The sequence below is a fragment of the Medicago sativa genome, chromosome 7 (assembly GCF_051527215.1).
Source record: "Medicago sativa cultivar Bolivia chromosome 7, Bolivia_mono, whole genome shotgun sequence".
Lineage (NCBI taxonomy): Eukaryota > Viridiplantae > Streptophyta > Magnoliopsida > Fabales > Fabaceae > Medicago > Medicago sativa.
The window spans coordinates 17,529,496-17,556,460 of NC_140755.1; the positions used below are offsets into that span (position 1 = coordinate 17,529,496).

At 31.3% G+C, this 26,965-nt stretch overlaps 1 protein-coding gene and 2 long non-coding RNA genes across 4 annotated transcripts; 1 reads left to right on the forward strand and 2 right to left on the reverse strand.

The window, feature by feature from the left end:
- Positions 1 to 12,107: 12,107 nt before the first annotated feature.
- Positions 12,108 to 14,620, reverse strand: LOC146904703 (uncharacterized). Of its 2 annotated transcripts, XR_015019436.1 has the most exons (5): positions 14,511 to 14,615; positions 13,967 to 14,006; positions 12,964 to 13,066; positions 12,559 to 12,654; positions 12,108 to 12,326 (listed from the first exon to the last, which is right to left on the reverse strand). It is a non-coding gene; the product is annotated as an uncharacterized LOC146904703 (long non-coding RNA). The 2 variants fall into 2 exon arrangements; XR_015019435.1 differs by lacking the exon at positions 13,967 to 14,006 and having other exon boundaries at positions 14,511 to 14,620.
- A 74-nt stretch (positions 14,621 to 14,694) lies between these two features.
- Positions 14,695 to 15,971, reverse strand: LOC146904704 (uncharacterized). The gene is made up of 3 exons (XR_015019437.1): positions 15,479 to 15,971; positions 14,841 to 14,917; positions 14,695 to 14,741 (listed from the first exon to the last, which is right to left on the reverse strand). It is a non-coding gene; the product is annotated as an uncharacterized LOC146904704 (long non-coding RNA).
- A 5,246-nt stretch (positions 15,972 to 21,217) lies between these two features.
- Positions 21,218 to 23,205, forward strand: LOC146904705 (uncharacterized). Its single transcript, XM_085726741.1, has 2 exons — positions 21,218 to 22,715; positions 22,853 to 23,205. The coding sequence occupies exons 1-2, from the start codon at positions 21,653 to 21,655 to the stop codon at positions 22,909 to 22,911; spliced, it is 1,122 nt and encodes a 373-aa protein (XP_085582867.1). The 5' UTR covers positions 21,218 to 21,652; the 3' UTR covers positions 22,912 to 23,205.
- The last annotated feature ends 3,760 nt before the right edge of the window (positions 23,206 to 26,965 follow it).

Here is a 26,965-nt window from a genome sequence, read left to right on the forward strand (position 1 = left end):
TGTAACAAATGTTGATTACAATGTTTACAAGAGTTCCTTCAAATTAAAGCCCTAATTCTTCAACTCCTATGTAAACTACTCTCCCAAACTTCAAGTACCCCTTGAATTTGGTGCTCCTTGAATCTTCGGATCCTTGAATTGTCTGTGCACTCCTTCGAACTCTTCACTCAAGTCTTCAATGCTACGTCCGACAAACGAACCCCTTTCGACTTCAAGAACGGTTAGAAAGACCCCCAAGTCCTTTGGAGGTGGAACGAGATTATTCACTTCCTTTGAAGCCTTGATTAAGCCTAATCAATCTCCTTGAGAGAACCAACTTGCAATCCCTACTAGCACCCTAGAGAATCTACACACTCAAAGACAAAGTGATTCTAAGAAAAAGTTTTAATCTTGAAGAATGTATGGCAATGAGTTTTTGAGACCTAGAGAGAATAGATGCAAATGATTCAATACTTTTGGAGTTATGAGGAGGAGACTATTTATTAAGAGAGATGATAAGACTAAATTTTCGCACAAAAATAACAGGTTGAATCGATTCATTAAATGTGTGAATCGATTCAGACAGCAAGAAGACAAACCAGAGAGGTATGAAGGATGATACGATTAAGGATAAGTTTGAATCGATTCAAGTGTACCCAGATGAAGATTGAATCGATTCAAACTATGTACGAATCGATTCAATGCAAGTCAGAAAGTTTTGTGAGACGATTCAAGCAAAAAAGAGACGATGCATGGATGAATCGATTCAAATATATGTGAATCAATTCATATGAAGTCAGAAAATTTATTGAATCGATTCAGACTGTGACGAGTCGATTCAAGCTGATTCAAAATGAATTTTGACACTTTTTCAAACGACACGAAACATCAAGATCAAACTAAATAGACTCTAGGGTGCTTTAACATTCTACTTAATCAAAAACATAAAACTATCTAAAATGTGCTAAAGAACATCATCAAAAGCATAAAAACTAAACAGTGAGGTCTTCAAATCTCTCTAGTCCGTCAATGAATAGTTATGGATCTTCACTTGCACTAGACCTCGAAAAAGTAGGTGGTTTAAGTTTTATAAATTATGCTAAAGTAACCTCAATCCCCCTAGTTGGAGCTGCCACCACATGATCAACATGTTTTACTTCTTGTTGACCTTTAAAATTTGCTTGTGTTTGGTTTCCTTGTTGTTGTTGCCCAGCAACAATTCCAACAAGCACCACTTGTTGTAATCCCTGTAGGTTAACATTCTCCACAGCTAGATTTCCATGTCTTCTTCTAGGAACCTCAACATTGAATACCTTTTCAAAAATGTCATGTCTGACTGCACTAACTCCATGTCCTCTAACGTTAAAACCCACGTCCACCTTGAACATGAACTCTACCTCTTTGACGAGAGCCTTGAGGTAGTGCAATTGACTCATCAAAAACTTCCCTTCTAGTACGGCTCCTAGTCCTGGGTGGCATCCTCACCTAATAAAGTAACATTGATTAGAAAGAGAAGCAGATGACGAGGAAAGTAACACCAATCAAAGACCGCATGAATCAAAGAACAAGTTCATACAACAAATAAGACCATCATAGAGTTCTAATAGCTTTTTGCAAGTAAATGGTGTCGTGGTTCACAATTTGCTTGCAAAAATCTATTATTACTCTATGTTTGCAGCTACTTGGACCTAAACCAGGCTCTGATACCAACTTTGTCACGACCCAAAACACTAATCGTGACTGGCGCATAGACTTATAAATTTTAGTCTGGCATGCCTAACGGCCAAACTCGACAAATGACAATTAAATAATTTACACATAAACTTTTTTCATCAAAATAATATTTATAGAAATTTTAACAGAGTATCCTCTGTATTTTTTACATTCCCAAAATCTGAACCATGTCCATAAACTTGTTTCCATCAACCAAAATCTCAAAATGACATTTTTTGCATATTTGTAAAACTCAAAATAAGACATTTCTAGACTTCAAATAGCTGCAGATATACTGACTGAAATATAAACATAAGCAAAAGAGTCGTCCATCAAGGTTGGCCTATCAAAAAGTGTAACACTACTAAACTTTGATTCTACTAGCAGCTTTCTACTCAGCTGCTTGTGAATGTGAAAAAAAAATAGAATGAAAGAGTAAGCCACAAGGACTTAGTGGGGAGACAACAACCACCACAAATTGTGAACCTTATTTCCCTATATAAGGGAAGTTAGTTTTTCATTCTAGGTACGCTTTTTTTTTTTTAGTTTTCTTCTTGTAATCTCCCATCTTCAATATAAATACTCTGGTTTAGTCTTTATCAAATTTGCTTCCGCACCAATTCTGCACTTTTGGTATCAGAGCCTTTAAATTCCTTGACGATTCAGGTACCCTCTTTCTCTTTTCTCTAATTGTAATGACAATTAGAGGCTAAACTTTTGTTATGGTTTAGTTAAATGCTTGGTTGAATCTAATTATCAAAGAAATTCTTATGCTAAGATTACCTTTTTAATTAAATAAAAAGAATTTTGGGACTACTCTGGTGTTCTTGGTTAAGACCAAAAATCCTTTTTTCCCCTGGGAGGAAGTATTAAGGAAAGGTCATTTTTAACTCGAATTTTTGCCAGAAAGTTTGAAGACTTTGTTTTGGGAGAAATCCTTCTATCCCTTCGGGTTGATAGTTAAACCGAAAGGTTTACAAAGACTTTTAGAAAGTTTTGATTGTTTAATTTAATTGGTAATAAAAGCATAAGAAAGTCTTGTATAATTTGTTTTTACTTAGTATTTTGACTAACCATAACACTGTTTGCCTGATTATTTTTATGGAAAATCCTGAGCAAAATCAGAATAGTCTGATGAAAAATCAAGAATTAATCGAATATCCAAAAAATTTGGAAAAATTGAATAAATGGGTTATCCCATCTGTTCCTTCAAAACAAATTTATAAAGCAGGAATGTTCGACATAATGTCTAGATTTGCAGTTAAGACTATAGAACAAACGGTTCAAGTTTCTGATAATACTCAGACTATGTATTTATTAAAGAAAAAAGATTTAGAGTCTTTTAAAGGATATAATTTTATTCATATTGGATTAATACAAATTGCTATTAAACCTTTAACTTTGCTTGGATTAAATACTAGTCTTATGGCATATGTCAGAGATGGTAGATGTAATAATTTCAAACAATCACGTGGTGCTGTTATTGAAACTAGCATTTGTCATGGCCCGATTTATTTTGAAATATCTCCTAACCTAAGCATATCCTTGACTGATAAACATTTATTTAATGCTTTGCAAATGAATATTCATACGAATGGTTATAATTTCAAAACTGGCACTGAGATAATGGCTGTTTGTTATAGAGTTTATTACAAGGTTTTAAACACCTTAAATCCTAAAGCAAAACAAATAAGTTTTCCTAGTACTACTACACTTGTTCAAACTAATCTGTTAACCTCTAATATTGCTACAAATAGGTTAATAAAATGGAATGAAATAGATTTTCCTGAAACATGGTCTTTACCACAAGAAGTTGAACCTGAACCTATTCTTAATAAAGAAACAGATTAGATTATTCAAACTACTGAAGGAGATGTTGAAATCAAATTTACTCCTCAGAGAAGCTTTAGAATATCCAGAAGCATATCTTCTCGTTATTCTTCTAATGATTTTTATATTGCGCCCAGTAATCTTTCTAGAAATTTAATTTCTAGAAATTCAATCTCTGAGTCTATATCTAAAATCAAAGATGAATTAGAAATTGTTGAACATATAATAATAAGTGAAAATAAAATTCCTCATGGAATATATTAGACTAATGATAGTCAGAATGAACATAGGATATCACCTACTGAATTTGAGATGAGTTTTCATCTTCCTGAACAATAATTTTATGGATTTGTCCCCAGTAGTGTTTGGAGAGAATTCATCAATGATGAATTTATGATCAAAAAATATTTTGAATTTCGTAAATGGTACTTTAATAAGTTCACATCTTGGGAATTAACCCAGTTTAAAGATGATTATTATAGCAATCTTGCTATTACTCAAAATTATGTTCCTTTTGTTAAATGGTTTATAGACTATTTTCTGAAGAAAACTAAAAACGAAATTTTAGTTTTAAAATCTAAACCTTGGGATATTCTTGGTGAAGATACTGTTAATGCTCCTTTCCCTCCTGAGCGAATAATCAATTTAGGGAAAAATGTTGAGGCTGTTGCTTATGCTAATACGCATATAGGTCAAAGGGCTGGAAATACCCAGATAACCCTTCAAGAGTTAAACTCTATTGTTAGATCTCAAAATTTTACTAATGCTTTCCTTACGTGCATAGGAGATCAATTCATTTCTCTTGAAAAGGATTTAACTGATCTCAAAAACTTGGTCGAAAAGCAGATAGCTAATCAAACTCTAATTTTGGAAAAAAATTGAGAAAAATAGTTCTCAAACTTTTGAAAAGACTTCTACTGCTATTATTAATGAAGCTCCTATTATTCAACCTCCTGCTAATATAGAAGGGTTTAAAATCGATAATGACACTACTGAATTTATTTCAATTTTGGAAGAAAAACTTAAGAAGATGAGTCTTAGTGTTCTTTTTTAAAAGGAAAACTCTGACAATTCAGACAACTCTGAAGACTCAGATGATAATGATTCTGATAATATTGGTAATATAGATCAATTAGCTGCTATGTTTGCTAATCAAGATATTAACAATAATAGAGCTGATATCAATCCGATTTATGCCAAAAAATCTGTTGATAAATATTATTATGATAGGCCTTTGCCTCAAGATTTACTTTATGAAGAAAATGATTTCTATCAAAATTCCTATTCAGGAAGATCCATTTATGAATGGAACATTGATGGCCTTAATGATAAACAAATTGTTGATGTCACTCAGAAAATGCTAATGTATTATACTATTTGTAAACAACAAGGCAATTCTGATAGTGTCATAGCTGTCTTTATAACAACAGGATTTGTTGGTCAACTTAGAGGTTGGTGGGAATTCTATCTCACTGATGCTCAAAGGAAAGAAATTATTTCTCATAAGAAACTTGTTAAAATTGAAGCTACTAGTAGTAGTACTCATGTTACTATTAATAGTACTGGAGAAAAGATGCAGTTTATACACTGTGTTTATCTATTTTACAAAATTTTGTTGGAACAAGTATTCCTGTTGGAGAAAGAATTGCTACTTTACTCCAAAATCTTAGATGTCCTTCTTTGACACATTTCAGATGGTATAAAGATACCTTTTTACCACGACCACGACCATGTTGACCACGACCTACTACTACTACTACTACTACTGCCACTGCCACTACCACTGCTACTGCCACTGCCACTCCCACTGCTACTCCTACTGCTCCTGCTACTGCTACCACCACTACCGCTACCGTTATCGCTCCAGCTACCGCTACTACTGCTTCCGCTGCCGCTACTGCTGCTACCGCTACCGCTACTACTACCGCTATCGCTACCGTTACCGCTACCGCAACTACTACTGCAACTACTACCACGGACCGCAACTACTACCGCTACTGCTACCGCTACTCCTACCGCTACTCCCACCGCTACCGCTACCACTACTACCACTACCGCTACCACTACCGCTACCACTACTACTACCACTACCACTACCACCAAAAGCTCTAATATTCCTTTTTAACAACTACTACCTCCGTCCCTAAATATATGAGCCTTTTGCCAAAATTGCGGAGATTAAGAAAGTTGGTCATAGTATTAAATTTGTATATAATTACTATTGTTTTTACAATTTTATCCTTAAGAGAGAGAGTTAATTTATGTTTTCAATATAATATTTATTGTTGATTCAAGAAAAAATGCAAAATAAATAAGGGTATGTTGGTAAAGAAATAATTAATGTACTTAAAAATATCAAAGGGGTCTTATAAAAAGGGACAAATTATTTTTTCAAAAGGGTCTTATAATTAGGGACGGAGGTAGTACTTAAATATTAGGGTAGTAGTGTAATTACAAATTACATGTCTCCTAACAATTAATGTCTTCTTTCTTTCATTAAAAAAACAATGTTTTCGACAAACAAACAAAAAAAAAAAAAACTGTTTTCTAAAAGCAAATTACATTAATGTTAATTTTCTCATACCGTATGTTGATTCTCTCTTTTCCCTTTTGTATTGTTGCGTCCATGTTCTCAGAAATAATAAAAAAGACAATACTGGGAAGAAGACGGAAAAAATTATAAAAGAAAAACATTCGAAAGTATTTTTTATTCCTTTCGATATATATATCTTTTTTTTTTTATACATATTGATCTCTGAAATCAATTACAACGATATATTGTACAACCCCAAAAAAAATACACTGTACATCCTCCGGTCACTAATATAAGCAAAAATTCAAATTCTAGGTTCATTCAATTAATGATGTATGTAGTCTTTATTATAGGCTACATACATCATTTATTGAATGAACCTAGAAAATGGATTTTTGCTTCTATTAGTGACCGGAGGGTGTACACGTCAGTGTAATTGCAAGTTTCCTATAAAGTCAAATACTGTGTTTATCAACGACGCTAAGTACCAACGTTAAAAAAAAACAATGTTTTCACTAAAATAAAACTATTACAAAATGTAAATTACACAATGCACATTCACTAAAAGAGTGTTTATTAAAGACACACAAAGGTTTTTTAGTATAAAGTGAGAGTAAGTTTGATAACTTAGTGTGTGTTTGGTTCAGCTTTGGATATAATTGATTCTTATAGAATTGATTTTGAAAGAATTGATTTATGTATGAAATTGATTAAACAAAATGGATGTTGTTTGGATAGTTTTGATCAAAATTGCTTTTAAATATATATTTACTAAAATGGACATAGTTAAATACAAATAAATGGACATAGTTAAATGTATATGTAGATCAATACTAAATATAGATACATTATTTAATTTGAATAAATAAATCTTTCTATATCTTAATTTAAAAATAATAAATATGATCATTAAACCAAATTTTTTGACAAAATATTGTTCTTGTTATAAATATTAATAGTGGATGTCCAAATAGCAAATGAGTTAATGGGTTATACTACTAGATCATTGGACTTAGACCATAAGCTACTCTATTTCCCTATAAATAGAGCTCATTGTAACATTCTCAATCACATCAGAGAATAATAATACTTCTCTCTATTCTTTCTTCTTCTCCTTCTCTCTATTATTGTTTCTATTTACTTAGTTTCATAACACGTTATCAGCACGCTCTAATCAACTAAGAAGGTACATAACTCTTCTTAATCTATTATAGTAGATTGTGGTTTTGTATCGATGATTATAGGCTATTGTTGTAATTCCATCAATTTGGAATCAATGCCTTATAGATACACTTTATCGTTATTATGCAAATTATATACTGTTTGTTTATTTTTAATTAAAAATTCAAGCATCCCTGAAGGATAGCATAAAAGATTGATCAAATCTATAATATAGTTCCCGAAGAACTATATTCAGAAAGGAACGCATCCTTGAAGGATTGTTTAAAAACTCAAATTATTTTCCAATGAATTCCTGATGAATTCAAAGGTTTTGAATCCCTGAAGGATTGCTTAAAAACTCAAATTGTTTTCCAATGAATTCCTGATGAATTCAAAGGTGTTGCATCCCTGAAGGATTGCTTAAAAACACAATTTTTTTTACTGAATTCCTAATGAATTCAACAAAGATGCATCCCTGAAGGATTGTACAAATGAATTAATTAGAGTTATTATATTTTTGATCAAGATTTAATTTATTATATAGTTTCGGAAGAACTCACAAAGAATCAATAAGTATTTTAATATCCCTGAAGGATTGCAAAAGTAGCACAATTTTCATTATTTTTATCGTAAAATTGCTCTGTTTTAGTATGATCATCTTTAGTGTATGTTTTAATCACTTGATGAATAATATATCTTAATGTGCAAGAGTAGTAACTATTTTTTTTTCTTTAATGTGAATTTTATTGTATTTTAATATTGTAATCATTAGTATTTTAATATTCACGAATAATTACCATATTAAAATGTTATGTCATTATGGTTGCATTAAATCATTATTATCTGAATTGTTTTATGTTACTGTGATTATTTATTCGATACTCTTTTTTGAAGAATTCAAAAGTGTTAATCTCTAAAGGATTGCTTAGAGAATTGATTTCATTGTTTAAATATATTGTATAGTTCTTGAAGAACTTAAAAACTCGGTTTTATTTTCTATGAATTCCTGAAGAATTCGGTAATGATACATCCTAGAAGGATCCTACAATTAACTGATTGGATTGGTTATATAGTTCTTGAAGAACTTAAAAACCAAATTTTATATGAATTTCACAAGAATTCAAAAGTCTAGAGTTTATTCTCTGAGTTTCAGAAAAACTCATAAGTCTCAAATTTTGTTTAAATCAGTTGGCTAATTCCTGAAAATTTAAAAAGGCAATTTTTATTCTCAATGAATTCTTGAAAAATTCAATATTGATACCTCCTTTTAAGGATTACTTGAAGAATAATTTTCAAAGATCATTGGTTATGAACATCTGTGATATAGTTATTGAAGAACTAAAATAAACATATTATTGAAAGCATCCCTGAAGGACTACTTAAGGAATGAATTATCTCAATCATTGTTCATGAAGATTTGTGGCATAGTTCCTGAAGAATTAATGCTTTAATAAACACCCTTATGGGCCGTAAAAAACGGTGATTTTTCTTGATCGTCGTTTATGTAAATTTGATGTTGAGTTCTTGAAGAACTACACATTTAAATCATAACATAACACAAATTTATAAGATCTATTTTATCATGAAAAAAAATGGAGGAAAATATGAGACAATAGATGTTTTTATACCACTCGAACATGCTCCTGAAGTAGCAAAATGAGTGAATATCTTGAAGAATATTTTTGAAAGGTTACTCACATTTGTAATTGAATAATGAGTGGTTCTTGATCAAAATAGTGAAAAGTCACATTGAACGTCATTCCCAGAAGTGAATGGTTCATACTATAACTAATATCATGGTTATGGTAATTGATTTAGTAGAGATTAGTATTGATATGATACATGCCAAGTTTGGTTATGATTTTCTTCTTTCTTATTGCATAAGACTTCTAGATGGCTTGAATTACAAGGTAAGCACAAATTCTTCTCTACATAATTCTTGAAAATATCTTCTATGAATTAACGTTATCTTATTTACTTCTAAATTCTTCAAGATTATTATCTCATAAACATTACATGTTAGATATATATATTTTCTTATGAAATACATTTATTTGATCTTGATCTCACATGTAATTTACATTGTGGAGATGTCAAACTTGAAAAAGATATTTTATTGACAATTTGTGTTGCCTAAATATTACCTTGAAAGAAAAGCTTTATGATTTATAAACTTTTACTTCTTCGAGAAATTTCGTGTTTAGTTTATTTTATAATTGATAAAATGATGGCTATGCAAAAGATAAATCAAGGTTTTAAGAATATTCCTTATATAATTTTATTTGGGTAGAATTTTGTTGTTGTTTATTATTATTGTTTCAAATTGATAAAAAACAAATGAAGCGAATATTATTGTAAACCAGAAGTTTACAAATCATCTTTCAAATGGTAATTCTTAAAAATATATAACAATTCCAGAAGGATTGCTCAAAATTGTTTTTCTTGATTATTTGTGATATAATTCCCGAAGAGTTACAAGATTACTCGAAGCTCCTGAAGAGCTAATGTATTGTTACATAAAGTAACAAAGTTACACATTGAGATTGCATTCTAATATGATTTTATTGAGTTATAAAATATCCATCCAAATGGATATCATATTGAAAAATATATGTTAAATATCTCTATTACGAGATATACTCTGGTGAAAATAAGCGTAATGGAAAAGTGATGTTGTCTATGATTTGTAATACGCTTATATTAGTGCAATGGAAGCACATATTATGTAAACCAAGAAGTTTACATACTATATTAAATTTGTCATTGGCAAGACCGGTTGGGTTATCCCGGATTTATTATGATGTAAAATAGATAAATTTTAATGGATTTGTATTGAAGATCCAGTAGATTCTTCAATCAAATAACTTTTGTGTCTTAAAAAATTGGTGATATTTGTAAATCGATATATCGAAAGTGTTGATGAACTAAATGACATGTATGACTATTGTCAATTCACAACCAGAAGTTTGTGAGATTATTTTGTCAACAAATTTGATAAAGAGTTTATTTTCTGAACTTTTCAGAAAAAAAAATATGATAAGTATCATTTGTCAATTGAAATTGATATTGAACAATTGCTAGCATATGCTCATGAAAAAAATGGACTTGAAGATCCATTCTTTAGACGTCTAAAGTTAATTGTATGTTTGATACTTATGAAACCATACATTATAAACTCTATTTTGGGAATCAACAATCCTTTATGTTGATATATTGATTTGCATCAAGCCAACTTATTACTATATGTAAGTCCTCCCACTAATTCATCATTGGTTTTAGGTTAACAATCTAATATTTCTCATCTTAGTAAATTTTTGGATGTGTTGTGTATATCACAATTGCTCCAATATAATATACTAGGATAAATCTTGAAAGAATATTGGGAAAACATTTTTGATATGAATCTCCATCTATCATAAGTTTTATTAAGTCAACTTGTTTACAACCCAGTAGGTTGATTATCGATTGATGGATTAGTTTTCCCAATATTAGGGGGAGATGATAAGCAGCTAAAAAAAAAATGTGAACCTGAAGTTCAAATAATTATTTGAAAGGAAATATTATTGTCTCATCATGATCCTCAAGATATAACTCATTTGCAAAGTTAAACAAATTGAATATCAGCTGCTAATGCTCCAAACGAAATAGATATCCCTGTAGAATATTCTAATATTGCAAATGATTCTCAACTGTGCCTGAAGCATGGTAGACCAATCGGTTCCAAATACATAGAAAAAAAACCTCGAATAAGAAAAGGAGCTTAAAGGAAAGATAACCCAAACGAGGATATAGAAACTCTAAAAGAGTGTTCTAACATAATTGATATTTCAGTTCCAGAAGAAACTGATCAGGTACCTGAAATTCCCGAAAATAAAGAAATCTCAGTAAATTATGTCACTATTGAAATCCAATGGAACCGACATGAAATCAACGTTGATGATATTTTTTGCAAACAACCTAGCGCTAAATGTGATAAATGATAACGAGGATCAAGAACCAAGGTCTATTAAAGAATGTAGACAAAGCAAAAATTGGCCAAAATGGAAAGATGCAATTGAAGCAGAATTAAACTCTCTTAATAAGAGAAAGGTATTGGACCTGTTTTCCGAACACCTAAAGGCCTGAAGCCAGTTGGATATAAATGGGTGTTTGTGCGAAAACGCAATGAGAATGGTGAAGTTGCAAGATACAAAGCAAGACTTGTTGCTCAAAGGTTTTCCCAAAGACCCGAAATTGATTTTGATGAGACATACTCACCTGTAGTTGATGTAAGTTGATGCAACTACTTTTAGATACCTAATTAGCCTTATAGCTCATGAAGGGCTCAATTTGCACACGTTGGATGTCGTTACAGTCCACTTGTATGGCTCACTTGATAGTGACATTTACATGAAACTCCCTGAAGGATTTAATTTGCCCGAAGCAAATAGTTCAGTAACTCAGGAAGACTACTCCATAAAATTAAATAAGTCTCTATATGGACTAAAACAATCAGGACGCATGTGGTACAATCGCCTCAGTGAATCACTACAAGAAAAACTGCATTTTGCGACCTTTAAAATGGCAGATTGCGACTGTTAGAAGGGTCGCAGATGTACAATTGCGACCCTTCCCCAACAGTCACGGATGTTGGGGTCGCAAGTGTCTTTTGCGACCCTTCATAGAACAGCCGCACCAACTGCCGCAAAAGGAACTGCGACAGTTGCTAAGGGTCGCAAATGAGGAGATTCAAATGGATTTCAAGGGACTTGCGACAGTTGGGGAAGGGTCGCAGATGCATAAAATTTATTTATAAAAAAAACATTGCGACTGTTTGCAAGGGTCGCAGATGTTGAGTTAATTTAAAAAAAAATCAGTTTTTTCCTGAATTTTTAATAGAACTATTTACTAATAAAAAATATATAAAACTAAAATAATTCATAATAAAAAATATGAATTTTACATTCATATAAAATACAAACAAGTGATACAATAAGGTTTCTTGAGTTCCTAACATGAAAATTTAATCAATTATGTAGATGATATTTGGCGAGGAAGTTGTTTTGATCAACTAGAGATGAATAGACTCCAAAGAATGCTATGCTCTGTTTGGTGATTCTAAGTCTTCCGCCTAAAAATAAGTCAAAGATTAAATAAGACACATCAATTAACAAAAATAAGCAATAATGTCACGCAAGTCATGATTCTAACTTATCACGCAATTAAACTTATAATTACTTTCTGATATATTTGTCAAAAATAACCACTATGGAATAACCATTAGCTATTTATCACAGAGAAGCTTACAAGACCAATTAATTGCATTCAATGTGAAACAAATAAATCATTTTCCGGATGCTGACCTCACATGATGTTCTCGGATTGTTGAGTTTTCCGCACATAATCAGGTGATCAAAATCATATTCCCAAAGGAAGCCATTGAAATCTTGGCTAACAACCTAAATATGGTAGACAATATACATATATTTGGTTAAAAGAAGTATTCAAATGATAGAATAAAAGTGTTGAGAATATTTAATAGTTTGAAGATTTGTATCATAAATCAAATAAGTATTTCACTTGTTTTTATATTCACTTGGGAAAGATATTGATCCAACAATGTCACTGTCAGATATAGTGTTACAGGCATCAAAAATCATATTTGAAGTGTACCTGTAAAATCCAAGAAATAAGCAGAGAAAAAGACTAATGATGTTGGATCTACAAAAGACAATACATATTAAGGATGAGGGAAATTAGTTATGTACCTCAATTAGCCAGTTGACCAATACTCCCCGCATATGGAGTAATCTCTGTCTGAATTGACATGTAATTTGATAGAGCTTGACTATGTGCCTGTGATCGGAAGTACTTTTTAAAAAACAAATATCAGTTAGAGAGGAAGGAAAAAATATAATATAAATTTGTACGTGGAAAACTAAAAGCTCATGGTAGCATTATGATTATGCCAAAGAGGAAGCGCCAAAATCATCGAAACCATGGCACAAATAAGATTGCGTAACACTTTCTTGTAAGATAAATAAGTATCTTTTTTTTTTTTAAGGAAGATAAATTTTAAGTGACACCCAATCTAGAACTTTTCAACCGAATTATTTTCACACCAAGCCGATTCATATAACTCAAGTTTTGGATTATCTAAAGTCAACCATGTGCCTTAAAATTCTTTCACCCTTTTGATTTAATAAAAAACACTTTTGATAACCATGACAGCAAAAGAAAACAATGACTGATACATTCTGTATAGAAAATGGGTCAAAACATATACAATATCTTCCCCCTCCCCTAGTCTTTGACTTCATCTCCATGGTTTTCGGACTTAGGGATTTCTCAAATGTCTGAGAGGCATGTCACAGTAATTTTCCTTCATCTCTTTCTAATTCTAACTATTAAATTAACATCAAATTCAATCATATTGCTGCTGTACAACTTTGACCACACAAAGTAACAAGTTAGTAGTACAACACTATTTAGAAAGAGACATGTCATATGCAAGGAAGCTCTTTTAGGCCTTGAGAACAAAGTCCTCATATTTCAGATGAGAATTGCACAAAACAATAAAAAGAAAATCAATGATGTTTGCACCAAATAGTAACCATAAGGGGTATTATTAACAATTGACTTCTGTCGAATATGACTGGACTAGAGTATAAACTAACTACTTGTATGGACATAATTTAGGAGCTGTTCATATCATCGCACAATATTTTCAAAATACTATTAGTTAACTGACTATTTCACAGAAAATCGTACTTGTAAAGTCCTAATGAGGCATTGGAATTGCTGTAGTTTGCTGAAAAAGAATACATCATGATTAGAAGTAACATTCACATGAGATAATCCCTATTTGTCTTGGCATGAAGAATTAACATTAACATATTCATGAAGTAATGAAAAGCGAAGAGAAGTTGATGAGTACAAATAACTTGAATTTATAGATTCTTGAAGACAAACAGAGAGGGAGAGGGTTCCAGAAACTATACAAGTCAAACTGAACAAATTGGTTTTAAAAATGTTGTTGATGAAAATTGCACAAAACAATAAAAAGAAAATTAAATATATGTTTAAAATAATAAATGAAGTACATTGCTTCTAAATTAACTTCTTGTTGTGATTTTATACCAACTTTAGATATATTTTTGTGACTAACAAAGTACACATTAAGATATATTTTTGTGATTTTATACAATAAGAGACAATTATGAAAGCATCACACATATTTAAGAATCAAAATGACAATATGCTTTTATCAGTCCCATAGAGGGCATTCTTGGATATTTAAATCAGACATACCAACCTTACTTCGTTGCAGAGATACTAAGTTGTGTTTCGATCTTGTTCCCCTGTCTTCACTTCGTTCAGAATCTAATAAAAATCTCTAACCAATCTCAGCAGCACCATTAATGTAAAAATTAGGGATTCAGATAGTCGGTATAAAATAAAACTTTATTCAATACGATATTAATAATAAAATTGTTTACCCTTGGATCGTCAACCCTGCCAAAAAGCCTCAGTCCTAACCGCTTGCCTAAACAATCTGGAACACATATAAAAGGAATTGATTAATGCACTACAAATGGCACAAAACAATAAACTGTCAGTGAAACCCACAAGTCATAGCTCTTACCTAACCACGACGGCGATACCTTATGGCGAAACCCAAATGCACACTAACTGCTCTCACCTAAAATGTGTTGATCTCAACTAATTTAAAATTGGTTAGACAACACTAACAGAGTTGAATCAACTTAAAAAACACTCCAATCAACATAAAAAAAGCAGAAAATTCTTAAATAAAATTCTCACAAACACTTACGTGGGTGTGACAGTACTACATCTGACCCAAAATGCGCAATAATATTAACGATATCACACTGAATCAACCCACAACCATTTTACTTCAGAAGAATATCTATAAAATTTTCCAACCGTTTCTCTCTAAAATGTTTCTTTTTTAGGTTATATACTTTAAAATTCAAATCTACCACACAAACAACCAATAAAGAGTAAAACCCAGTTTCTCACAAACCAATCAAGAGTAATTAAATCAACTTTTTCATTTAATTACAAATTAACTAATTAAATCAAAAATAAAATAAAAAACAACATTGCATATGAATTTCATTGTAGTGCATAGTGCATCTGACCCAAAATTGACATAATTAATACAACAATCTAAAATTAAAGCAACCTAGAACAAATTTTGCCATGAGCATTGAAATTAGGGTAAGAAAGAAAGAAGGGTTTAGTAGGGTTAGAGTGTACCTTAAGCTGGGAAAGAAGATTTGAAGCAGAATCAAAGTTGTTTCTGAGAAAACAGCTTTGAATCGATCGAACAACTGCTTCAGTGAAGAAAAGTAACTGAGTTGCGGTGTGGGAAGAACTGAACAGTGAAGAAAAGGAACCGACTGAGTGAAGAACAAGAACCGATTGGGATTATGCTTCAATTGATTGAAGAAATCGAGAATGAGATTGAGAGTGAAGAATAGGAACCGATTGAAATTACATGATAGCCATGAGTGAAGATTCGATGGGGTTAGTGATGGTGAGATTGAGCCATGAGTTAGATTGAGATTTAGGTTTCAATTTGGGGGAAAATGAGATTGTAGGTGAGAGTGGTGGAGATTTAGGTTTTAGATTGGGGGGAAAGTGAAATTGAGAAATAAAATTGATTTTAGGGTTTTGGAGGTGTGGGAGGGAGAATGAAATTGGAAAAGTGGGAGTGACAATATTTGGCCAAAACATATACATTGTGATGCGCGTTATAAAAACAAAGTTATAAAACCTGCGACCCTTAAGCTTAACAGTCGCAATAACCGTCGCAAAAGTGTAATTTGCGACAGTTCTAAGCCAAGGGTTGCAAATGAAGTATCGCAAAATGACAAATTTCTTGTAGTGAATATTTACTGAGGGAAGGATATAAAAATGACTCCATTTGTCCATGTACTGTTATGAAAAGATCTGTAAAAGAATTTTCTATAATTGTTGTCTATGTTGATGACATAAACATTATCGGAACTCCTGAAGAGCTTCCATAAGCCATAGATTGCTTACAGAAAGAGTTCGAGATGAAAGACTTATGAAAGACAATGTTTTGTCTTCGATTACAAATTGAGCACGTAAAATGTGGGATTCTTGTGCATCAACAAGCTTACATAGCAAAAGTTTTAAATGTTTCTACTCCAATGGTTGTTAGATCCTTGGATGTGGAGAATGATCCTTTCAGACCTCGAAAAGAAGGTGAAAAACTACTTGGTCCTGAAGTACCATATCTCAGTGCAATAGGAGCATTGATGTATCTTGCTAATAATACACGTCCTGATATATCATTTTTGTCAATCTATTATCAAGATATAGTTCTTCACCCACGCGAAGACATTGGAACAGGGTCAAGCATGTACTTTGTTACCTTCAAGTTTATCTTATGGAAGAATGGATGCAACAATCATTTATGAAGATAATACATCATGTATTGCTCAGTTGAAAGAATGATATATTAAAGGAGACCGAACAAAACATATTTCTCCCAAATTCTTTTTCACTCGTGATCTTCAGAAGAATGGTGATATCAACATTCAACAAGTTTGTTCGTGTGATAATCTTGCAGATGTTTTTACAAAGTCACTCCCAAGTAAAGTTTTTGAGAAACATGTATTAAGAATTGGTCTTCGCCGTCTAAGAGATATTTGTCTTCATGAGGGGGGGAAATAAATGTGTTCTGCACTCTTTTTTCCTTCACCAAGGTTTTGTCCCATTGGGTTTTCCTGGTAAGGTTTTTAACGAGGCAGTTCACACTCAAAAGGATATTGTACTCTTTTTCCTTCATTAGAATTTTTTTTCCCACTGGGTTTTATTTTAGTATGGTTTTAATGAGGCATATCCTTGATGGACATCCAAGGGGGAGTGTTATAAATATTAATAGTGGATGTCCAAATAGCAAATGAGTTAATGGGCTATACTACTAGATCATTGGACTTAGTCCATAAGCTACTCTATTTCCCTATAAATAGAGCTCATTGTAACATTCTCAATCACATCAGAGAATAATAATACTTCTCTCTATTCTTTCTTCTTCTCCTTCTCTCTATTATTGTTTCTATTTACTTAGTTTCATAACAGTTCTATGTATTTTATATTTTTTTTATAAAATATATTAAGTTAAATAATAATAGAGATGGGTTGCCAAAAATGATAAAATATATCGTAAAATAAAAAATATAAAAATACAGTAAATTTGAACGGAAAAACCGTAAAGAAAAATTCAATATGTTTGGTAACTCATGACCATAAATATTTTATGGGGCTAATTATTGGTTCGTTAAATTTTTTGATTAACAATTTAACAAACCAAAATGGAGAATTGATTCTAGTTAACTCAAAAACTAAAAATTGTAACTTCAACCAAAATTGTTTTTGGAGAAGATAATTGTTTTTGTAAAGCTGAACCAAACATATGAAGTATTTGTGGACTAAGAAGAAGCTGAACCATTGGTTAAGATATAATAAAAAGTGCAAGAATTACACGACTTTGAATTTCTATAACCTGTCAAAATGTTTGACCTATCGTCTCTCCAAATGGCCGAGGTACAAGTATTTTTATAGGAAAAAAAGGTACCTTAAAATTGAAACTAATCTGGTAAACATCATTTTTTTTATTTAGAAAAAAGTTTAAAAATAAATAAGTTGGTCTAAACTAATTATTTACCCTAAAAAAAATTTGAAAAAGTATTTACCCTAAAATTTAAATGTTTTCTTTAAAACTTTATAAATTTTAATTCTGAACAGTATAATGTCAGATATTTTTTTTTTTTAATAAATATGAAAAAATTGTTTAAGACTCACTTACGCACACCTTCTAATACTTGGTGAATTTTATGTATGTTACATCAGGTTAATACCATTATTTACAAAAGTTATTTATTAGCTATAGCAGTTAAGCCCTGTCAAGGAAAAGCTATATCAATTAAGATGTAAGAGTACAAAAAATTCTCTTATCATGCTATACATTATACCTACCACACTGTGCCCTAATTCACTGTGAAGTGTGAATCACAAAATTGTTAATGGTGAATAGCTATAACTACTAGAAAAGGGAAGGTAAAAGAATGAAATCAAGAGACAGTTACATTCCTCTTTTAGATGAATTGGGAAAAAACCTAACATGAAATCCTCCATAACTTTACTTTTTTTAGCTGAAAAAGCCTAACCGCAATGCCAGCACCAAAGCCTTTGTATCCGCTCTAAAACAAAACATAATAATAGAATTATTATGTTATTATTTTATTTCCATTTGGTCATGATGATGAAGAAAATCCAAATAACAGTGGCATATGAAAGACTTCAAAAGCCATTATGATATTTGTTAAACTTGAGTACTTCGTGATTTACAAACTGATACAAACAGGTAAAGAAGAAGTTACCCCCCCTCGCCCCCCCTTCTGTGCAATTGGTGTGTCAGAGAGATTGAAAGAGTTTTCTATATTGAAAATGACAGTAGGGGGAACGTACGGATCAGTCAAAAGAAATGAACCAACACTAATCTTTGTAATTGACGATTTGTCTTTTTTGCTCTTTTTATGATATTAAAATAAATACGTTATGATTAGGATAATGTCAACAAGTTTGGTTCAATTGATTACATAACTTAACATAACTTTACAGATGTTTTTATGGTGACCCTTTTTTATGTACTTGCTTGTTAAAAAGTTTTTTCAATTTCATTAGAAACTTGTGGCATATCAATGACTATTGGGTTTTTTTTTTTTTTTTTTGAAAAAACTATTGAGTTAGATATATACTAAAGAACTGGGCTTTATTTAAAAGAATAAATAAGATTTTTTGTTCAATTAATGTTTAGATATATTTATTCTCTGAAGGATGTACTTGATGATAAGTACAAGTTTTTCTTTTTGCTAATAATGAGTACAAGTTAAATACAAAATAAAGTTAGTCTTCCATGGTCATAGGACTAAATGTAGAGTGCTTAGGTCTACACATATAAAAGACATTTTTCTAAATAATAATAAAACAAATTTCTTTTTATTTTTGATCTTATGATCGAGCAAGATTACCTCTGCGGAGAAATGGTGATAGTCCTATGTATACATAGCTCAGTCGATGAGCTAAGATACACGAAAAGAGTTCATGAAAAGGTCTAGCATTCAAACCTTAGAAACTAACCTAACCATACTAACTTATTTTTTAAGGAGAAAACTTATAGCATTTGATTAATCAAAATGTGTTCAATATAATTTGGTGGTCTAACCAAAACATGGAAACTAGTTGATAATATGGTCACCTTTGCTAACTCTTGGGTAGTCCTATTTGCTTGTATCCGTACAAACTCCAAATTCCATCGAATCATGCCTATTAGCTACAAAGCTATCAACCATACTAACTTATATTGTCGCCGCCCATACTATATTCCGACACCGCAACCATCATCGCTCTAAGGATATCTTATTTTATTCAAGTTTATTGATTGGTTTGCATCGTCACCTTAACAACGTGCTTTCAATACACTTCTAAGTTTTAAATGATTTATCTATTATTTTTTGTAAAATACACTCGGATAGACTGAAACTCAATTGATATACTACAATCAGGTGATCCGCCTCAAAATCAATCGGGTTTGAATTTTAAATATTTCTACATTCGTTCTTATATACATATTTTCAATTGTATTAATTATTTCTTTATTATCAGACCTTTAGTTATTTTTCAATCTTTTTGATAAATATATAATGATATGTAAGTACATAAATATAATTTCTGCCAAACTTTAAAAAACAATATCAATTCTTAATAAATTTAATTTTAAACTTTTTTTTAATCTCATGATTTAGTCAAAGAGGTCCCTTTTAAGAATAGATGATATGATTTTAATATACAGCCTTCAAGTTTTAGAATAAAATCTTGTAATTAAAAGGTTTTAGAATAAAATAATAGAAACCTAGACTGTAGAAGCAGTTAACCCTATTTATTACAGCCTCTAACTACTGTTATTTTAACATGGTAGCCCTTTTTGGCTAGAACGTGAATCCAATGTCTTCATTATCTCTCTTCTTCTATGTGAGTAATTATTATTAATTATTAATAATTCTCTTCTGCAGCCCCCCTACTTTTTCAGCAACAAGTCAAAAGGCAAACAAGTGTGTATAATTTACATTTACATAATCCTACTTACTTTTAATCTTTCATCATTCCTTTTTAAATTCTCTGCAAAACCAAGGATAACCCTAAACCCTATAGTTTCTATACACGACAATGACACACATATACATACACAAGTACTAACGGGCTCAAAAGTTGAATGAATGAATGAATGATATGACCCTGCGATGCTTACGTTGCTCCCACATAATAAGGCACAAAATCCGCCAATTATGTGTGTCTTATCCTGCGTTACTTGTTTATCTATTATTATGACCCTAAAACCTAATTAGTTGCAAAAAAAAAATTATATTTTTTTTACAATAATTACTTTTTATATGTATTGTGTTTACATTTCTCTAATCACAATTTAATTGTATATATAGAGAACCATTTTAAGTTTAAATTTGACTTAAAAAATTGAATTCTAACTAAACCAAGCGATAGAATTCAATTGGTTAATTAACAATTAAAGATGAATCGTTTATGAGAATTCGAATAAAATATTAATTGGAACAATTGTTTCATATGTTTTATTTTTCTTCCGACCAAATTTACTTTAGATTTTTAGGAGACCTTCCCTTAAGAACCAAAAAATTACGATAAATAAATGTTGTTATAGACACAAACAGCACTTAGATTTGTCCTAAAAAAAAAAAAAAAAAAAGCACTTAGATTTGTAAGAAGTAATCTAGACCCGCCATCTCTCTATGACATTGATTGGTGTATATACTTTTTTTTTAACACCTCATTGTATTTGAGTTGGAATATCTTGTATTTTTAAGTTAATTTATCTTTTTTTTCTTATGAAAAAATAACATCTATGGAATACCCTTAAGGGAAAAAATCTATAGAAGATAGCACCTTATTTGTTTTCCTTATTTAATTATTAATCATCATCATTATTACTTTCTCTCTCCTTCTCAATAGTTCCAACCCATGAGCCTTGTCCATCACACACAGATAAATATGAAGGCTTATTCTTCTAACAATGGAAACTATGCAAACCAAATCTCACTTTCCATATCATTGTCCAAAATGAAAACCCTTCACCTATCATCATCAATTTCTTTCAAACCACTTTTATTCTCTTCTAGGTTCACTATAGTCCTTAACTAGTAAGTAGTTCATTTCCCTTAAATATTTAATATCCGTGTAAAAAGGTGTTTTTAGGAAGCTACTTTACTATAACCCATAAGAACATAGCTATATACCTCTTGTTCTTTTTTTGTTGTGAAACAAGAAACTAGGGTTTTTCTCCATTTGAGTTAAGTAATCAATCTTCAAATGTTTCCTTCAACTTATTGCTCTTTAGGTCCTTACCCTTGTTATAATCCTAATTCATCTTCTTCTTCACACTCATACCCTCCTTTTACTTTTCTTACCCCTGATCAAAATGCTTCTTCTAACACCAACAACAACACTAACAACACCAACAACAACATCAACAACTTTCTTCATGATCCAGCAGCTATTTCTGTTCCCTACACACAAACAACTCATCATCATGTTCCAATTAATCCTGATACACCAACAAATTGGGCTGTTGCTGATTATGCAGCTATGTTGAAACAAGATCTAAGTGGTTCTTCTCATTACAATCTCTCAAATTTGCTCACAAAGAAACCTGTCAAGAAACCAGCTAAGAAAGACAGGCATAGCAAGATTCACACATCTCAAGGTTTGAGAGACAGAAGGGTGAGACTTTCCATCGAGATCGCGAGGAAGTTCTTCGATCTTCAAGACATGTTAGGGTTTGACAAAGCCAGCAACACACTTGAATGGCTCTTCAATAAATCAAAAGAAGCAATTGAAGAGTTAACTAGAAGCAAGAACAACATAGCTTCTGGCGATGACGACGATGGTGATCATAGCTTCTCTTCTTCGTCTTCCGATGAAGGAGATGAAGAAGATTATACTAAAGATAGAAAGATGAAAAGGGCACAGAAGGAATCTTCGAAGACGAAGGATTCTAGGGAGAAAACAAGAGCAAGAGCAAGGGAAAGAGCAAGTGAGATGAAGATGCAAGAAGATTTGAAAGAAAAATATCCTGAAATTGATCAAAATCAACAAATCCTTCATCAATTGATGCCTAATGAGGATGAAACTTCAAAATCACTTCAAAGAGATGACATCTTTAACTTCATTGAGGAATCTATTGTGATTAAGAGAAAGTTGAAGAAATCTTCTTCTCATCATTATCAACAAAACACTAATTTGATGCCTAATAATAGTGATTCTCATGACTCTCCAATGTTATCACCAAATTGGGATGCTAATAATAATAACAATGATGCTGTCACTGGAAGATCCAACTTTTCTGCAATATCAAGAACGAATCTATCATCAGGTAATTTTTGTTTTTATTTGATAATTGTTTCACTGTTTCAAAACATAAAATTAATTAACAAAAAGGCTAATTTTTTATTTTATTTTTATTTTTGTGAATTTTGTGATACTTACAATTTTTAGGTTTAAACTTTTTAGGGCTTCAAATCTTTGGAAAATCATGGGAGGATTGCAATACCAGTCCAAATCGATATTAGCTGATATTTTTCAGCATATTCTGAGATCATAAGAATGAATTATTCTAAAAGTGCTTTTACAAAGAATCGTTTTCATATGGAGACATTTCATTTTCTGCTCTATTTTTCCCTTTAGACAATGTCTGTATTCTGTACTAAATTTTTTTTGTTTTTGCTTTTGTTTTTGTTTTGTTCAAAGATCTGCCAAGGGCATGTGACAGTTTGGCTTCAAAGGATTTATATGCTGCGTGTATTATTTCTAGCCAATATTTAAAGTGTGGTTGATGTTATATTATATAAATTAAAGTTCAGCTATATTTCTAGCAGATCCAATATAATTTACATAGTTTTTAAATAGTTTTTTCTTTTTTAATCTATGCATTAACTCTTTTTTTTTTTAAATTATTAACTGACATATTGAAAATTCTTATAAGCATATATATATATATATATATATATATATATTGTTGGAAAGAACAACCGGGTGGTCTTAAGATTTTATGCCTAACCGAATCAATAAAATTATGTCATTTTAATTATTTGACTATTTTTTTTTTGTTGCAAAAAGATTCATTCATAATCAAAGTTCTTTAAAAATATATTTTTGAGAGTATTAATTAAAGCAAAATAATATAAATGTGTATACGATACTAACTACTATGTAAAGTTAATAATTTTGATGCCCTTGAACAAAATGGTGCTTTGGACGGTCGTCCCTCCTGCCGATACTCGGGGCCACCTCATAGCAGCAGGTACAGCAGAATTAAAGTTCAAGATCTTTGAGCTTTTTCTAGCAGAGTACAGGTTGAATAAGAAGTTTTATATTTCGATATGTTGCTAACAAGAAATTAATATAAATTTTAAAAAAACATATATATAATAAAACTATCCACTTTAAAACTTCAAAGTACTTAATTACAACAAAAATAAGTATTATAATTGAAAGTTAAATCATAGAGTATTTATTTTTCATTTTGTGTAAGATGTTTTCATCTCAAACATTAACAACAAAAAAACATTGAATTTATTTTCGATTTGTTTCCTAATTTTAAATTTAATTTTTTTTGACAGAATAAATTTTATTGTCGTTGTGAATTTATAAGACCTGATTTGGTGGTTCATGGCAGGTATTGTTTTTTTCTTTTTGTTTTTGCTAAATTTATTAGCGTGTCAACTTGACCAGCACTCCATTGTCAAAAAAAATCTTATCAAGCATGCATTAACTCGTACATGCATATACACAAATCATAAGAAATGTGAATCAATTAATTAAATCCATGTAATATTTGTAAAAGGATAAATCCAAGTAATTTATAAGTCTTCATTTGATTGGAAAGCTCTTCAATTAAAAATAAGATTCTTATTCTTACAGAGTTCATAGATTTTAGTAGTGTCCCATTAGAATTTTTAGTGAAAAAAACCAGCAATATATATTAGAAAACTTGAAATACCAATAGAAATAATTTGTGTAACCAAATATTGTTGCATATGTTTTCTAGCTGAAAGCCAACAATAAGAATAGGAGGATATTCCCTAAAAAAAAAAAAAAAAAATAGGAGGATATTGATGTGTATGCATAATATATTCAAGGCACTTTCTTAATTAGTTTTTCTTAAGATGCTAATAGATTATATTAAAGACTGCTAACTATGCACAAGGAGTTCGTCGAAAAGCAACAGAACCAAGTTACAAAATAATAACAAGAAAACCCTACAATACAATATTGATGTATAGTGAAGTCCTTAATATTATTGACATTACATCTGTTTGAATACAATTGTACATAAGTTTACCAATTTATTAGTGTATGTATGTGAAAGATATATTCTAGATACTACGTTCTAGAATTTTGATGACTTCTATAATCAAATGTAGTATAAGTTTACCAGTCATCTTTCCTTAAAGGTAGACTATTGGTTATCAATATAGTGGTGGCGGTTAAAGAAGTTATGGATTTGGCCAAAAAATCTAAGAAGGATTGCCTAATTTTCAAAGTGGACTTTGAGAAAGTTTATGATTCGGCTAGTTGGAGTTTCCTGAAATATATATTGAAGATATTTGATTTTGATAATAAGTGGTGTGCTTGGATGTGAGCATGTATTTTTGCAGCTAATCTCTTGGTGCTAGTGAATGGTTGTCCAACATAGGAAATTAATATTCAACGAGGTCTTAAGCAGAGTGACCCTCTAGCTGCTTTCCTTTTTCTTCTAATTGAAGAGATGCTAAGCATGTCTATTAGGAAGGCCGAGACATTTGGTATGTTTACAGGTTTTATAGTTAAAAGCTATGGGTTGTCTGTGATGTACCTTCAATATGTTGATGATACCCTCTATATATTATAGGTTCGATTTCTTTTAAGTAACTAGGTCTTCTAGTTGAGACTAATTCTAGGAGAATGTCTACTTGGAAACCTTTGTTGGATACGTAGGTAACTCTTTTGAGCTCGACGAGTAATAGATTGCTAGTTTAGGTGGAAGGGTGATTCTTTTAAATTTGGTCCTCAATTCTATCCCGATTTTTTTTCCTTTCCTTTCTGAAAATGCCTAATGGTGTTATTAGACGGATGGTGAGGATTCAACGTTGTTTATGTGGGGGAGGGTTTAAAGGGGTGAGAAGGATTCCTTGGGTCCGACGATCAGATTTTTGTAAGCTTAAGAGTGAATGATCGATGGTAGGCTATTAGATATTTAAGGTTGGGTAATCTTTCCTTTTGGGGAAGTGGCGTTGGAGATTGATCATGAGAGGTGAGACTTTGTGGAAAGATATCATTGAGGTCAGTTATGCGAAAGGGTCTCAGTGGAACGTGGAATGATATCTAGTTTAGTGTTACTCCTTTGAGGATTTGTTATCTCAGGTCTCTGTTCAAATAGTAAAGTGATTAGTGTGACTATGAGAGACGGATATGGGTGGGTTTGAGATCTTAAGTGGAGGAGGGAACTTTTTGAGTGGGAGGTAATGATTTTGGGAGAGCTATTCCAGACTTTAGAGAGTCTGATCTTCTCTAAAGGTGTAGAATTTTGGGTTTGGAGCAATGATTCTTTTAGTATTTATTCATTAAGATCAACTTATAAGCTCCTTTATAAGAGAGCTAGTGAGGTGGATATGATGTCAGATGAAATTATGCGGCTTCTTTCAAGGGTGTGGGAGTCTTAGTCTCCTCTCAAGGTGAAAATTTTCTCTTGGCAATTGCTCCAGGCTAGAGTTTTCGACTTGACTAAATCTTTTTTCAAGGAGAATTATAGTTGACATTGGGGCACTTCTTGTGTTTTGTGTAATGAGCATGTAGAGTTGGGGGAGAGAGTTTGTTTTACCGTCAGATTTAACAAGTCTCCTCTCAAGGTGAATCTTTATATAATAATTACTGATGTGTTATAGAAACATTAAAAATGGAGAAATGATATTTGTACAACCACTTTATTACAATTTTTTGACAACTTTCTCTCTAATACTCACATTATATTCTTATTCTCTCTCTTTCTTTTTCTCTCTCTATTGTTTTGGACCAATGAGAAGAGAGCAAATAAAAGTTGTCATCAAAGTTGTACCAAATGGTTGTCCATATATCACTACTCTAAAAATGCGATCAACATTTCAACACAATATGATAAACACCCAACCCAAAATCGAGCAGCACGTCACCACGCCAAACACGAGACTCAAGTGTAACTTAAGCATTACTGAACTTAAGTACATATTGCCTGACCAATAAAAAAATTTAAAAATAATATTATTAGAACTCCATGCACTCGAGAAATTTAAGGGTTGTCAATATAGATCCATTAAACACGCCCAAAATTAAAATGTAATAACGAAAATGGTTACTCCCTCCGTCCCGAAATATCTGACCCATTTTCTAAAAAAAAGTGTCCCAAAATAACTGACGTATTTCAATTTTCAATACAACTTTCATCATTTCCAATACAATATAACACTAAATAATACTACTTTTATCATTCCCAATACAATATATTCCACTTTCCCCTTCATTTATACACTTTTCTTAATCTGTGTGAAAAATCAAAGTAGGTCAATTATACCGGGACGGAGGGAGTACAACATAACTTCGACAGATTGC